Source organism: Neltuma alba, unplaced genomic scaffold (genome assembly GCF_004799145.2).
Source record: "Neltuma alba isolate B1F8T4 unplaced genomic scaffold, ASM479914v2 tig00013179_pilon, whole genome shotgun sequence".
NCBI lineage: Eukaryota > Viridiplantae > Streptophyta > Magnoliopsida > Fabales > Fabaceae > Neltuma > Neltuma alba.
The window spans coordinates 158,065-173,067 of NW_021637489.1; the positions used below are offsets into that span (position 1 = coordinate 158,065).

Sequence of the window (15,003 nt, forward strand, 5' to 3'; positions counted from 1 at the left end):
ATAGATCCACATAGCCCAATCGATGCCCAGACATGGTTCTGTTCACCACCATGGAGGCCACCCCGTGGGACTGCGACTGCCATGCCAGCTTCAACCCACATATATCAATATATCATCATGTATCAATAAGTCAACATTTTAAGAAAAAAATATTTCATTAAAATAGTTTAAATGAGGGGAAAATGTGATTAAAAAGTAATGAAAAAAAATCTATGTATTTTAGAGAAAAATAATTTCATTAACTTTAGAGTATTTAATTGATGACATGGCTTGACAGTTCCACGATATATTTTGAACTTCACTGTTAGACACTTCCTTAGCTTCCAGACAATAAAAGAATCGATAGCTGCCTTTGTTTTTCCATAACGATCCACACAAGCTCAAGCTCTATTTTATTACTATTATTTCTGGCAAATAATAAGGGCAACGGGTTGAGAGGGGTAAATTATTACTGATATTTTTTAATTAAGTAGAGTTTTGAGTTTTGACATAATAAAAAAATAATTATTGGGTAGGGTTGCCTTCATGAGTTATGACATTCCAACTGTCATTAGATGGCACTTCCTCTTTTTTCAAACAGCTTCCATTCTCACCATAATCATAGCCCCGGGGGTGGCCCCTCTCTCTGCACATGAATTTATAAGTCCTACTAACTCATCGTCAAGACAAACTTATCCCCCAGATATTAAATGCAATTTTCAAATTTCTAAAAGCTAAAGATTATCCCAACTAGGTCCGTTATCCATATCTAAATTTGCAAATTTAGGATATCATAGAATAAAATTTCTACAATCATAAATCATTCTGTGTAGTCTGATAAAGAATTCGAATAAACTTGAGACTAAATTTTTGTGCCATCATTCAGAATTCGTTTGTTGCCATACATATTCTATACTTTTTCAAACTATGTACTAAGTGGTTGTCATTTGACTACTTGGGATGAATGCATTTCTTCAGGATCAGGCAACACATCGTATCATTATTTTGTATCTACATCACATTATAACCCCCCCCCCCTTTTTGTTTTTTTCCTCAATATGTAAAGACTTCAACTAAAACGAAAATACATAGATTAACTTAAGCTCACACTGTCAGATATAGATTTAGCCATGTAGCCATGCATAATCAGGCTACCCAACAAGGATACTAGAATAACTATCACTAATCATGTCTATGCATCGCCTCCAAGAGAATAATCTGACCTAAATCAACCATCAGCTTAGCCATGTGCCTGCATGGAAAAGTTGAAAGCGAGACATATGAAGAGGAAGTTAAGTTTCAGTACACTAGCTGTGAGCCTTTTCTTCATATACAGTCTATACATTATAATGCAGACACTTCAGAGAAGGAAAACATTCCTTTCCAAGGTGAAATGGTATATCATAGCATATAGGGGTAAGTACAGCAATACTTGAAGGAAAAAATTGTGATGGCCAAAGTGTATAGCTGGTAAAAAGACGATAAACCTACAAGATATCTGTAAGACTCTATTATGTGTCGCCTTGATGCCACCAGATGCGTGTATTTGATGTCCTGAAAGAACACGAGGCAACTTCAAGAAGAGGCTGTTTAACGTCTGTTGTAAACTTGCAATTGACTCTTGCAATCTCAAGCATCCTCATTTAAATCACCACCTTTTTGCAGACAAAGATATAAGCTGCACGAAGAAAATTAACTTCAGACAAAAGGCATGATAATCAGTCAAGTAACACAATGTGGGTAGCAGGGTGCCTGGAAGCCAGAACTACATAGTAATGAACTCAATTCACGGGAAAAATGATACTTCTATAGTCCTATTTATAAGACAGAAAGAGAATATATTTTTCATCCTATTTATAGAATACTGAGAAATTTTTTTTGTATGGATGTACAAATTTACCCTTCATTTATTATTGTGTTGATTTTGTTTGCATGAGGTATAATGTATATTAAATAGAGATAAAATTGGAAAATTATTAAATTTTAAATGAGAGTTAATGAAGTTTAAGGTTTTCCTTAGTCTATGTGAAACACATTGGAAGCGACTTATAAATAGGACCAGAGGAGTATGTTGAAAGTGACACAATATAAATAACCAGAATGGCAGGACAACTTTTACAATTGTTTTTTTGGTACGTGTGTCATTTCAAAATGCATCTGAATGGCTGACAGCAAAAATTTTTAACAAAGCGAAGTGTTAACCCTAGGCATTGATGAACCACAGTAATGTTGCAGATTGTGCTTGAACTATATTGATAAAATCAAGACTTATCAACACACAATTCATAATCAAGCTTATGCACACAATCTAAAGACTTAAATATGAAATCAGAGTATTCAAGAGATAATAGGAGGACTTGACACAGACCTGGCGAGCAACCTGAGCAAGGCGCCGACTATCTCTTGAAGATTCATCCATCAAGCTAGATTTCTGTGGTTCAGAAGCACCATGTTGTTTCTCGTCCACCCTCCTCTTCATTGTGCTCTTCTCAGAATTTTGTTTTTCTTCAGGGTTGTCTAAGGATTCCTTTTTTCGTTTCCTACAGAAGGTGTACCTAAGAAGCTTTCTGTCATCTGCTTGACCAGAAGATTCATTATTTTCTTCAAATGCTTTTGCATCTTCCAAATCAGTATTTGTACATGAAACATCAGTAACCTCTGCTTCCATGTTACCACTTCGATCAGCTAATATCATTTCACTGTCCCCAGCCACATTCTCCAGAATGCATGCATCTAATGACTCCTTATCCCTCTCTGCAGTCTCCTGCACGAATTCAAACTTACCAACCATCCTGATATTCGGTTTATCACTGCTGGACTCATTCACAGGTTCCATGTCAGTCAAATGGGGCACTGGCTTCCTCTCATCTTCATCTTCACAACATTTGTCATTATTTGAGACAGATGAGAACTGCTTGAGAGTAAATGATGGTTTACAACACTCATGAACGGAAGATTTCTTTCTTACAGGCCTACATCTTCTTGTTCTTCTTGATTTGTTAATGGTACAAGACTTGATAGATGGTAGAGAGCAAGCAACTTTATCAGATTTGTAGTCTTCGTCAATGTGTCCTTTACAACAGGGAATAAAGCATGACCTGAGATAGGAAAAAGTCTTTCCCTTTTGTATTCCATGCCGCTTCACGTGCTTCGTTATTTTCCTTTTCTTGTTACTGGAGGATAGGGTACTATATTTTGCAACTTCCTTGTCACTGTCTCTGATGGCAAACCCACTATTTACATCAAAATGTCCATTTTGTTCATCTTGAGTGAGCAGCTTATCATTCAGCAATTTTCCTTCCAATGCACGAATTCTCTGAGTACATCCATTTTTGTACAGTTCAGGTTCTTTGCCCCTCATAATGATGGAAGCAAGGTTAGAATTATGAGCACAATAGTCCTCCAAATTAGAGATGCAGCAAAGCTCAGTTTGTTTCCTTGCATTACAGCACTTATCATCTAGAACATTCTGATTCAAGGGCGCATTCTTCACATCACAAGGTGTTGCATATTCATGTCCTTGGATAGGAACGGGTAATGTCACGTCTTGTTTAGCATTCTCCTCAACAGACGCTGCTAGTTTTTTAATTTGTTCTTCGAGTAACTGATTCTGAGTATTCATTGTTTTCTCTGACTCAACGGATGCCACTTGCTCTTTAATCTGTAACTGATTTCGACTATTCTTTGTTTTCTCTAACTCAAGCCAAACCTGTTTCAGCTCTGCCCTAAGATCTGTTATAACATCCTCCGCCTCATTGAGTTGTGCTTCAAGCTCTTCAATTTTTCTTTGGTTATTCAAGGATGTCATCTCTGCTTCTGCTGTCTGTAAAAGAAGAAATACATGAAACAGCGGTCCACAAGTACTGCATGAACAATTCAGAAAAGGAATTTCCAGTAAACTAGAGTTGTCTTCCAAAACAAATAGCCAAGGATTCTATAAATCATTAAGATACGACTATATGCTTTAAGAACTATAAGCACAGTAACATAAACAACCCAGGCTTTTGGCTATGCATTAATTAGGAGAATTTCCTTCTTAATGCAGATTCTTTCATGAAAATACCAAAAAACTTTCTTTTCTGTGTTGGCTCCACAATATCATAGTAATAGAAGTGTAAGGACTAGCTCTCCATCACGGCAGAAAGCAGTAATGTCATGGAGTCTTTGCAAGAGAAAACAAACTAAAACATGACAGAAGTTGGCACTGTATGCGAGACTAAGCAACAACATCTTGCTAGAGAAAACCTTCTTCTGTCATGTGGGAAGACAGAAGACTCAGAGTTGTACAAGAAATGGTGAGCGAAACAAGCATGTGACATGATGAAAAATATATTAATACGGACTCAGAAGATACACATATAAGAAGAAGCTTAACCTCCATGAAAATATGCCTCCAAGCATATTATCATTCAATCTCAAGTCAAGTAGGAGTTAAGTGTCAGCTCAACTTATTATAAAGCACCGTCAAAGAAGCTATGGTTTGTCTGAGGCACGATCAATTCAATTGCAATCTTATTTTCATAAAACATTCAAATAAATAAATAAAGACATAGGCATCTTAAAGATACCTAGAAACATGGAGGTTACAAAAGTTGGGATTCCTCTGAAGCAAAAATAATCTTCAGATTTGAAGCAAACAACTGATTACTAGCACAATTTCTATAGGAAATTCATCAATCACAATGGTGGAAAAAATTGAGTGCAAGCAATAGTATTCAGTAAACAATACTCAGCCATTTATTCAGGAAAAACCAAACCCTGCTTATCATCACATGTCAATGAGTATAGGCTGTGTAAATTTATACCCAACAAGTACTCTTCTGATCCTATTTATAAGTTACTTCCGGCATATTTCACACAAACTAAGGAAAACCTTAAAATACATTAACTTTCTATAAAAATTTAAAACATAATAACTTTCTAACTTTACCCTTATTTAATATATACACCTTTCAAAAAAGATAATTATCTACACTATAATAAACAAAAGACAACATAGTACATTCAAGCTAAAAATTTAATGAAATAACTTATAAATAGGACAAAAAATTTTCTTATGGGAAGAAGATCTTCACAAAAGCAGCCAACTGTCAGATCAAGTAGAACAAACTGGAGTTTTTTTTTTTTATTTTCATTTTTTTAATGCAGCCACCACAGATGAATGGTTGACAGGGTTGTAATGTTCACACCTACATGGCAATAATAAACAATTTAATAGTCCCAATAATCTCTTATTACATTCAACATGGTAAGCACATCTTGTTGAAATTGAATGCCTTTAGCTCTATAATTGGTGTGCATAAACTGAAGACATCACCTTCGCAGTTTTTTCCCCTTCTATTCACAATTTCACAAATGCTGTTTCTCGAGTATATGTAGATATTGAATGAATGAATTAGAAATCTCATGTATCTTTTCAAAGTGATAAAATTTCACAAGAAGAAACAATTAATATTATACCATTCATATTGTCCTTACTTAGCATGCATATAATAACTGTCAAATCAAATTTTTTAGCGTGTTCCCATCTAAACTCTTTATTTTCAGTTATGGGAAAACTTACAATGATGACGAAATTTTGGACTGGTCCCAAGTCAAGCTATAGTAATTGAGTCTTTGAGGATATGAAATGATTGTGTGGTCAATTAATTAACAAGTTTAATAATGTATGTATTAAAGATGAGAAGGCGAGAAGCTATGTCCTGTAAAGAGGAAAAATAGAACAACAGGAGAAGACCAAAAGAGGTTACCACTATGATGAAGCCAGTTATATGACAAATGTCCAAGAGCCACTTGTAAAAGACGGACACCGTAAGGGCCAAAATGTTTAGTTTAAGGATGCAAAACAGTTTGAGACACATGATCAGCAAAAGTGCGGGGGGATAACAGAGAAAGTAAGAAGACTAAGGAAGTTAACACAACACAGCCAAGACAAGAAATCAAGCTCTGTCAATCAGTCCAAAAGAAAGTGATTTATACCTCAACATATACAAAATACTAATGAAGCTTAAAGTTGCAATGTTTTTATTTCATGCAGAGTCCGGACAATGACAGCAATTCCACGTGAACAGTGAAAAATTTGCTTTGATCGCATTTAATAGCTGTGATTTTCCATCTGAAAGCAAATTCTAGAATCTAGAAGCCGGCAGTGGCAGAAACTTGGGGAAAATCTACCCAATCAGTCTCTTTATTGTTTAGCAAATTTAAATTGCCAATCAATAGGATTCTAAGTATAATAGCACCGGCTGATGTACAATACGAATAAATTCGAAAAGGATCTCAAATTTCGTAACCAGCCCAAATCAATCCTTTCATGCTCTGAATCAACGTTAGTAAAAATTTGAGAATCCATACAAACAATAAAAACCATAAGAAAATGAGTTCAGCTGCGGACAAAACCTTGGCGTCGATCATCTGCTTCAAGCGGACTAGCATCCGAAGGGCCTCGTCTTTTGTCGAAGTAAGTTCCTGTTGAAACTGAGCAGCTCTGCGTTCTGACGTCATTATCCTGGCCGCCGCCTCTTTTGCCGTGTTCAGAATAATGTTCGCGTAGGCCTTCTTCAGGGCCATCATTTTCTGCAACAAACATCATCCAACAAACAGACCCGGAAGCACATTAGGCGCAAATCGATCACACAGGGAAAAAGAAAAACATCATAGTATAAAAGAACTAATCTTAACAATCCAAAGCATCAGGAAAATTCAAAATCAAGAATTTGAATTCAGAACGAAGATCACAATGCAAAATAAAAACAAAAATAAAAAAATCGTCTTTCTAAGTGCGTGCAAGTCACATAGAAATGGGAATCGGAGGCGTTGATGTTGGTGATGAAGGTGGTGGTAGACGAAAGTGCAAGGTAGTTAGGTTATCGTAGTAGACTACAAGTTAAAAGATAAGATTTTGATGAGCACCTGAGCTTCATCTTCCATGGATATGAACCAATGTGAGTGAAATTGGAGTTGGAAGGGGGAGTTTCAGAGATGAGAGACGATTGTAATCCCAGCAGCCTCCACCGCGGGCTCTTACTGGTATAGGCGTTGGTTAGAGAGGAATGAGGGAGTGTGCTCCCTCGCAGGTAGGATTTGACACAACTAGCCTCGTGAAAGCATTTGAATCACGGGCAGGTCTCGATCAGTCGTTAGCATTTCCGTTAGCATCTAGCTGCGTCAGCGACCGTAACGACGTCGTGTGGGCGTGGGGTGGGGTGACGAAAAGGGTTGTTGCTAATGGTGTGGACTGAAGGACGGGGTTGGCTGCTGACAAAAGGAAGAAGGCGCGGGAGGAAGGAGAGGGTGGGGCCCCGCAAAAGCCAAGGCGCAGATCCAGAAGATGAATTGCGTTGGAACGCGCCACTTGGGTGCCCTTTTTCAACTTCCAATTTTGAAAAAACTCATCACTCATCATTTGGGTACGGCATCACATATCACGGCCCGGGTATTCGAGTCCAGCTAATCCAAAACCATGACGAGTGGAATCTAAATGACTTGAATTAACACCAACGGGTTACGTGTACTAGTCCCTTGTATTTAAATTTTTATTAGAAAAAATATCCCCATTTAATATCCGACAATATTTTTAATAAGATTGTCTCTAATACTAGAATACCTATACTTTAGCAAATAAAATAAAATAAATAGATGACTTAAATTAGTACTGCTATATAAATAAATAAATAAATAAATTTAAACTGTAAAATTTTGAGATAAAAACATTAAAATATCAAGTTTAAAACCATCCAGATTTAATCACGCAATTTACGTACAAAGCGAAGAAGATGAGGGGAATGGCGGCAAAAGCGGAGAAAAACCAATTCCCAAAGAAACATGCTTGAAGGGCTCTTTGTGTGCCCTTAATTTTCCGAAAAAATTTTGGCCCGCGCTGATCTATGCTTTATTGGGAGGAAAAGAATAAGGTATGGGTCCACGAGATGGAATGTTGCTTGATGACAATACTACCTTAATTTGGGAAAAGAATAAGGTATTATTGTTAGTTAATATTCATATACGGAAGATATAAAGAAGTATACAGAATGAACATTGAAGCCAAGAAATAAAGGTGATCATCATAAATGATCCAGAACTTGATATTTGGAGGAAGGATGGTATGGAAGAGTAAAATAATTAATTAATTATCTCTTCCAATACATGCTTCTCTTTCTATAATTTGTCTCTTTTCTCCTAATCCTCCGATCCTTGGCAAACAGGCCACACTTATGCCAAAAGCCTTCGCCGTCATTCTGGTGGAGAATAGGCTAAGTTCAGTGGAAATCCAGAACCTGTTTTCCAAAGTCATCGAAAATCAGTATAGAGAGAAATGCTAGGATGTCCGTGTGCTTGCGAGATGATGAAGAGAAATTAAGAAGATGAATCAACCCATCACTTGGACTATTTAAGAAGATCACAACAAGTTGGCACAACATATAGAGGAATGCATCATCTGGTCTCTCTGACCTTGATAATCAATCAGCTCTGTTATGTGAAATACACTTCCCGTCCTAAATGTAAAACTTATTTTACGATATAATTTACACTATAAAATGAATCTTATATTTAAGATTGAAGAAGTATCACTTACCTCGCATTCACTTCTAACGCTTCCAAAGAACATATCCTAGTGTAATTTGGACCTTTACCGTCTTGGGATAAATTTATCAACATTCTGCATTACATTATTTGTGAGACACATCCCTTTCTAAACTAAACTATGACACAGTGACCCCGTTGGCTCACATATAATTTCGTAAAACATTGCTCGGAATGGTCAATCACTAAACCCCACTGAAAAAGGTCATTTTCCATTCAAACCAAATTAATTATATATTACTTATATCAAAAACATTAAACTTCTTTCACTAAAAAAAAACATCAAACTATTTGAAAATTAAACCTCGATTTTTCATGACAGTATATGGATATTTTTGTTTCTACAGATTTATTTTAAGGATATGCTGCTACTTATTACTTCTCTTGTCTTAAATATAATGTCCATTCTATAATGTAATCAGATTTTATATTTAGGCCCGGAGAGAGAGTATTATAGATCAACATGAAGCTAGTGTACATAGAATACACCAATCATTAGTTCCGTCCCTTGCGTATCTATCTCCTTCCGTATATACCACCACATACTAATGTAGTATTTACGCTAAAGTTCTGCAAAAATACTAATACCTTTCGCATTATTTATTACCGTTGCAATTTGCAGGTGCCATATGCAAGGCTGTTGAGATTCAATTGATGAGTTGAATCGATGCATGTATGAGATGAGAATTTTGACCGAGTTATTATGATGATAAACGCGCAGATAGCCCCAAAACGATTATGGTGCAGTATAGAAAACGCTGCTTCATTTTGAAGCAAAAGAATAACAATTAAGTCTTCTATATCTATCTATCTCCAAAAACTGGACACAATAGAGATAGAGATGGTGATAATCCCAGGCCATCAGTCCCCTTAATGATTTGTTTAGAATTCACGTACACTTCAATTTCTTCAAAGAGAAGCAACTTTAGAGTGCCTTGTTACTAATTACTACTTCTGGTCCTTAATATAAGATCATATTTGACTTTTATTTTAATCCTAAATATAAGACCCCAATCCATTTTGTTTTTCATATTTATACATTTTTTTTTCAAAGTAGCCCTTTTAATAATGATAGTTCTAGTCAATACACTTTATTAGCAGGGATATTTTAGGAAAAACAACATTTATTTAGGGCAAATAACTAACTCAACTTACTTTTTTAATCTCCTCAAATTAGTTAACTGGCTTTTATAATTAGAACTGGAAGTAGTATTACACATCCATATTAAGCTCCCCAAATGAAGGAACTTACTTACCCCCTCCTTCAGAAGGTTATAATAATTCATTGAACATTACAAAATTATACAAGTGATGATGGCCAGAACATGTTCGGTTGATCTCTTAATTAATTAGATCTATCTTCATTATTGATAAGGGCAATTATTTTAATATATATACTTCGCTTTTCTGCTTGCATTAAAAAAGAAACTTCAAATGAAGCTAATTTAAAATTTGTCGATTTTTGTTTGGAGTCGTTATCCATCCTTAACATTATATCAATCGACTTCCTTTTGACCGTTGACTGCACCAAACCTTAACTTCTTCCTAGATCATATATAGACACACACATGTATGTCTTACCTACCCGCCTAAATCAAACTTTTCCCCAATAAATGACATAGAGCAGCTGCGAGATAAAAAAGACTTCACATCTGCAAAAGTTGTTATTTGTGTTTAAAAATTATAGATTTTCAGTATCCAAATTTTAGAACTTGATTGGGTTACAAAGGCATTTACAGTGTGAAGAGAATAAAATAGAGATATTTCCTCAAAATGTATAAATTTGTCAGCTGAAATTTTGAATTTAACTCGTCATGAATGGTTGGACCATAAATAAAAATATTAGACATAGAAATTTCCTGCGATGATAGGCGGAAGGAAGAAGTGGTTAATTCGAGTTTTACCACGCAGATATATTTAATTATAATAATATATTAACTTAATATAATGTGCTTTATATTTTTCCAAGTCGTGTATACCAGCATGGGATTGTTAAAAAAAGAAAAAATCTTTGGAATTTGTTCTTGAGCTGTTAATGTCGTTGTTCATGCAAACTCCATGATTGATCCAAAAGCGAGCTATTACCTCATTGAAAGATGGGGATAAGAAGCCTGAAAGTGAGAAATTACCTTATTAATTTATTATAGTATTTCGAACACAAGCAAACACATTTACTGTTACTAATTTAATGGATCTTTTGGTAATAATCCCTGCTACTATAGCTTGTCCCCCTAAGTTACAATGTCCTGTTCAGCATGTTAGATGATTTCTTTCTTGTTTTGTTGGTTTTAATGATGTTGTAGCTTCCCCTGCAAGGACCCCACCACGAATGATACAAGTTGTTGTAAATTTTGTTACAGAGAGAGAGAGGGGGGGGAAGAGAGAGATTAATGATAAATGGGTAATCCTTCATCTACACACACATTGTTAATTTGTTAATCAATTACAACAAGCTTCCTCTTGTCAAAACCTCAAATTTCTCAATAAACCACTGAATAATATAATTGACTTGAAAAACTGTAAATTATTAATTAGTGGTAAGAGTACTTACAGTCTCACCCTGCTGGCTCTTGAAGGATAAATATAGATTTAAAAATAAAGGTTTATACATGTAACATCGTTATTTGTATTCAATAATATTTAGTTAAAAATGTGTTACGTGCAAACTACTGCTTCTATTCTTTAATATAAAAACTAATTGACTAAAAAAACTAACTAAGTTAGTTATTTATAACAAATAAGTTTTATCTTTTCTAAAATACCTTTGCTAATTATGTTTGTTAGTTAAAATTACCGTGCGATGAAACTTTTAACATGTACAACTATGACAAAAATTATTTAAAATAAATAAATATGAGAAATAAAATACATTGAGATATTACATCTCTAATTAAATTAAAAGTCAAACTAACTTAAATATTAAGCATCGGAAATAGTATATTCTAATTCATGTCCCTACGGACAATAGTACAAGTTAGAAAGACAAAATTGGCAATATGCTATTATTTAATCAAAAAGTTCAGTGCCATTTGTAACTAATCATAATTAACAAGTGGAGTGAGCAATAATAATTAATAATTATTTTTTTTGGCCAGCAATTGATAATGAATTAAATTAGAGAATATTTGGTCAAGCAGCTTCTTTTAACCTAATAAATAAACAACTCTGGTCAAAGCTGTCATTATCAAACACCACATCGCACAATATACATAGTCCACTTCCCGCAATTGCCCGTTGGCCTCAAATTCTCTCCTCCCAAAATAGCCTATGCTCTCTCAGTCTCTCTTTCCTTTTCTGGGTCGCTTCCCACATTCAACTTAGTACATATATTGCGCAGCTCTAACCGAAGCTTTTGTAGCCAGATTATGGCAAGATATTCGCTGGATCCTCGGAATTGTTTGCTGTTCCTGCTCTGTAGTTTGGCGTTTCTGTGGCGTTTTGCCGCCTCGCAGGCTGAAGATGACGTGCAATGCCTTAAAGGCATCAAAAGCTCTTTCAGTGATCCTCTGGGAAAGCTTGCTTCTTGGCGTTTTGATAACAACACCAGCGGTTTCATATGCACGTTCGTCGGCGTTACGTGCTGGAATCCCCAGGAGAATCGGGTCCTCAATCTGGAGCTCCGGGATATGAAACTCTCGGGCCAGGTGCCGGAGTCGCTGAAGTATTGCGGTTGGAGCCTGCAGAAACTGGATCTTGGGTCCAACGACGTTTCCGGTACGATCCCTTCTCAGATATGCGATTGGTTGCCATTTTTAGTAACACTGGACTTGTCCGATAATCATCTCTCTGGGCAAATACCTCCTACTCTCGTGAATTGCACTTACTTGAATACCCTGGTTCTTTCTAATAATCAACTTTCGGGTACCGTGCCTTTCGAATTTGGGAGTTTAGCTAGGCTTAGGACATTTTCTGTTGCTAATAATCATCTTACTGGTACGATTCCTTCGTATTTAAATGGTTATGACAAGGAAGATTTTGCTGGGAATAGTGGACTTTGTGGGGGTCCCCTTGGATCCAAGTGTGGTGGTTTGAGTAAGAAGAATCTTGCTATTATCATCGCTGCTGGGGTCTTTGGTGCTGCTGCTTCTTTATTATTGGCTTTTGGATTGTGGTGGTGGTATCATTTGCGGTTGGTTAGGAAGAAGAGAGGATTCGGGGTTGGAACCAGTGATGATTGGGCTGCGAGGTTGAGGGGCCACAGACTTGTTCAAGTTACATTGTTTCAGAAACCCCTTGTGAAGGTTAAACTAGGAGATTTGATGGCGGCTACGAATAATTTCAATTCTAAAAATATCATCATGTCTTCAAGAACAGGGACTACCTATAAAGCAGACCTTCCTGATGGTTCAACCCTTGCAGTCAAGCGGCTCAACACCTGTAAGATTGGAGAGAAGCAGTTTCGCATGGAGATGAGTAGGCTAGGACAAGTCAGGCATCCGAACTTGGCACCCCTTTTAGGCTTCTGTGTGGTTGAAGAGGAAAAACTTCTGGTTTATAAGCACATGTCAAATGGAACTCTGTCTTCGCTGTTGCATAAAGATGGCACTGGGTCAGAATTGGATTGGCCAATGAGATTCAGGATAGGCTTTGGCGCGGCTAGGGGTCTTGCTTATCTGCATCATGGGTGTCATCCTCCAATAAGACACCAAAATATTTGTTCCAATGTGATAGTTGTTGATGAAGATTTTGATGCTCGACTAATGGATTTTGGACTTGCTAGGCTTAGGACATCTGATTCCAATGATAGTAGCTTTGTCAGTGGGGACTTGGGGGAACTTGGCTATGTAGCTCCAGAATATCCTAGCACTCTTGTTGCTTCTGTAAAAGGGGATGTGTATGGATTTGGGGTTGTGCTTTTGGAGCTGGCTACTGGTCGCAAACCTCTTGAAGTGAGCAATGCAGAGGAAGATTTTAAGGGTAACTTAGTTGATTGGGTGCATATGTTGTCTAGTTCTGGTCGAATTAAGGATTGCATTGATAGGGCCATATGTGGAAGAGGGCATGACGAGGAGATTTTGCAGCTTCTGAAAATCGCATGTAATTGTGTGGTTTCTGGCCCCAAGGACAGGTGGTCCATGTCCCAGGTTTATCATTCCTTGAAGAGTTTGTCCAAAGACTACAATTTCTCTGAACATGATGATGAATTTCCATTGATTTTTAATAAGCCAGAGTCAGCATAATTCTGCTGTAGCTTTCCACCATGAATTTCTGTTTATTGTGGAGATTGCGCAGAAATTTTCTTATTGTACATGATTTGATCATTCCTCTGAGCAGTTCCAATCAAGTATAGTTATAGTAAACTCCCTCATTATGCTTTAAGTTCCCCCTTTTTCATGAAATTGTTCGTTTCACTTTTTGTTTTTTGAAAGCGCGATTTCAAGCGAGGTCCATGATATTTGGTAACAAGCTTAACATTTTGTACTTCATATGTATGACCTGAAAATATGAAACTCTGGAGCTTTACCTTGTGCTTTGTATAGTTATCTCATTCAGATGATTTATTGATATATTCCTATTCCTTTATATTTTCTGGCCCAGCCCAATTCATCAAAATGCTCAGACAATATTGTGAAGAATGTCTATTTCATCAAGAGAAAATCAGCTGACCATGCAGTGGAACATTTTTCCATGGATGTTAAATAAACCCATCCAAGTAAGTCCAGCTACTAGTGTTCCAAATAATTGATAAATCAGTGGCAACTAGCGTAATTTATAAGTGTTGCATACTTGTGGTATCTCTGGAAGGAAAAGAACGAAAAGATTAGACAGTAACCCTGGTGCAGTTTCTGAAAATGCTCGAATAATTGAACTGCAATCCTCTCAGGCATGAAGAAAAGGTTTCTTCTGCATAAATTCAGAAAAGAGAAGGGACAAATGGCGTTCTAGGTCCAACTTAAAATCCAATCACAGTGGTAATCTCACCGTCCCTTGCTGACACTCGAAGTTATTCTATAGAAATGAAACAGTCAATGTACACAAGAATTAGCCAAGAAAACGAAACGCAAGCAACCTCCGTGTACCTTTCTTATCAGGTCGAACAAGGACAAAAATATAAGCTTAATTGAAGACTTTAACCGTCATGGTGCGTTTGATTAGTAAATAGAAATCCATTTTATTTTATTTATATAAAACAAAGAACAGTCCTCTTTCATTCCTGCACCGTGAGATTATTGTTTCGGTGCTCTCTGCCATATGGTAAACTAAGTACAAGCTGAGATGTGGGACCTACAGGGCGATCCTCCTACTTTTGATAATTGTAGAAACAGAGACATGTAGGACAATTATGAACTAAGGAAGAGCAACTTTGAGCAGAGCCATCTGGTTTTGCATCTTTCAATATATTCAAAAAAGAGGAACAGAAACTGCACGGGGTGAGAATCTGTCTCCCATGCAACCAAAGTTTAAAGTTTCATAAATTTTGAATCTCACTTACTTTGGACA

At 36.4% G+C, this 15,003-nt stretch overlaps 2 protein-coding genes across 3 annotated transcripts; one reads left to right on the plus strand and one right to left on the minus strand.

Annotated features, from left to right (window-relative positions):
• Nucleotides 1–1,023: 1,023 nt before the first annotated feature.
• On the minus strand, nt 1,024–7,237 carry LOC114735152 (uncharacterized). Of its 2 annotated transcripts, XR_003739241.1 has the most exons (5): nt 6,892–7,237; nt 6,379–6,555; nt 2,348–3,802; nt 1,471–1,657; nt 1,024–1,231 (listed from the first exon to the last, which is right to left on the minus strand). XR_003739241.1 is itself a non-coding variant. In XM_028922822.1 (4 exons), the coding sequence occupies exons 1-4, from the start codon at nt 6,907–6,909 to the stop codon at nt 1,628–1,630; spliced, it is 1,680 nt and encodes a 559-aa protein (XP_028778655.1). In that variant the 5' UTR covers nt 6,910–7,237; the 3' UTR covers nt 1,238–1,627. The 2 variants fall into 2 exon arrangements, 1 of the variants encoding a protein (XP_028778655.1); XM_028922822.1 differs by lacking the exon at nt 1,024–1,231 and having other exon boundaries at nt 1,238–1,657.
• A 4,602-nt stretch (nt 7,238–11,839) lies between these two features.
• Nucleotides 11,840–14,035, plus strand: LOC114735147 (inactive LRR receptor-like serine/threonine-protein kinase BIR2). The gene has a single exon (XM_028922815.1). It carries the CDS (start codon nt 11,928–11,930, stop codon nt 13,740–13,742), a length of 1,815 nt encoding a protein of 604 aa, XP_028778648.1. The 5' UTR covers nt 11,840–11,927; the 3' UTR covers nt 13,743–14,035.
• Nucleotides 14,036–15,003: the final 968 nt, after the last annotated feature.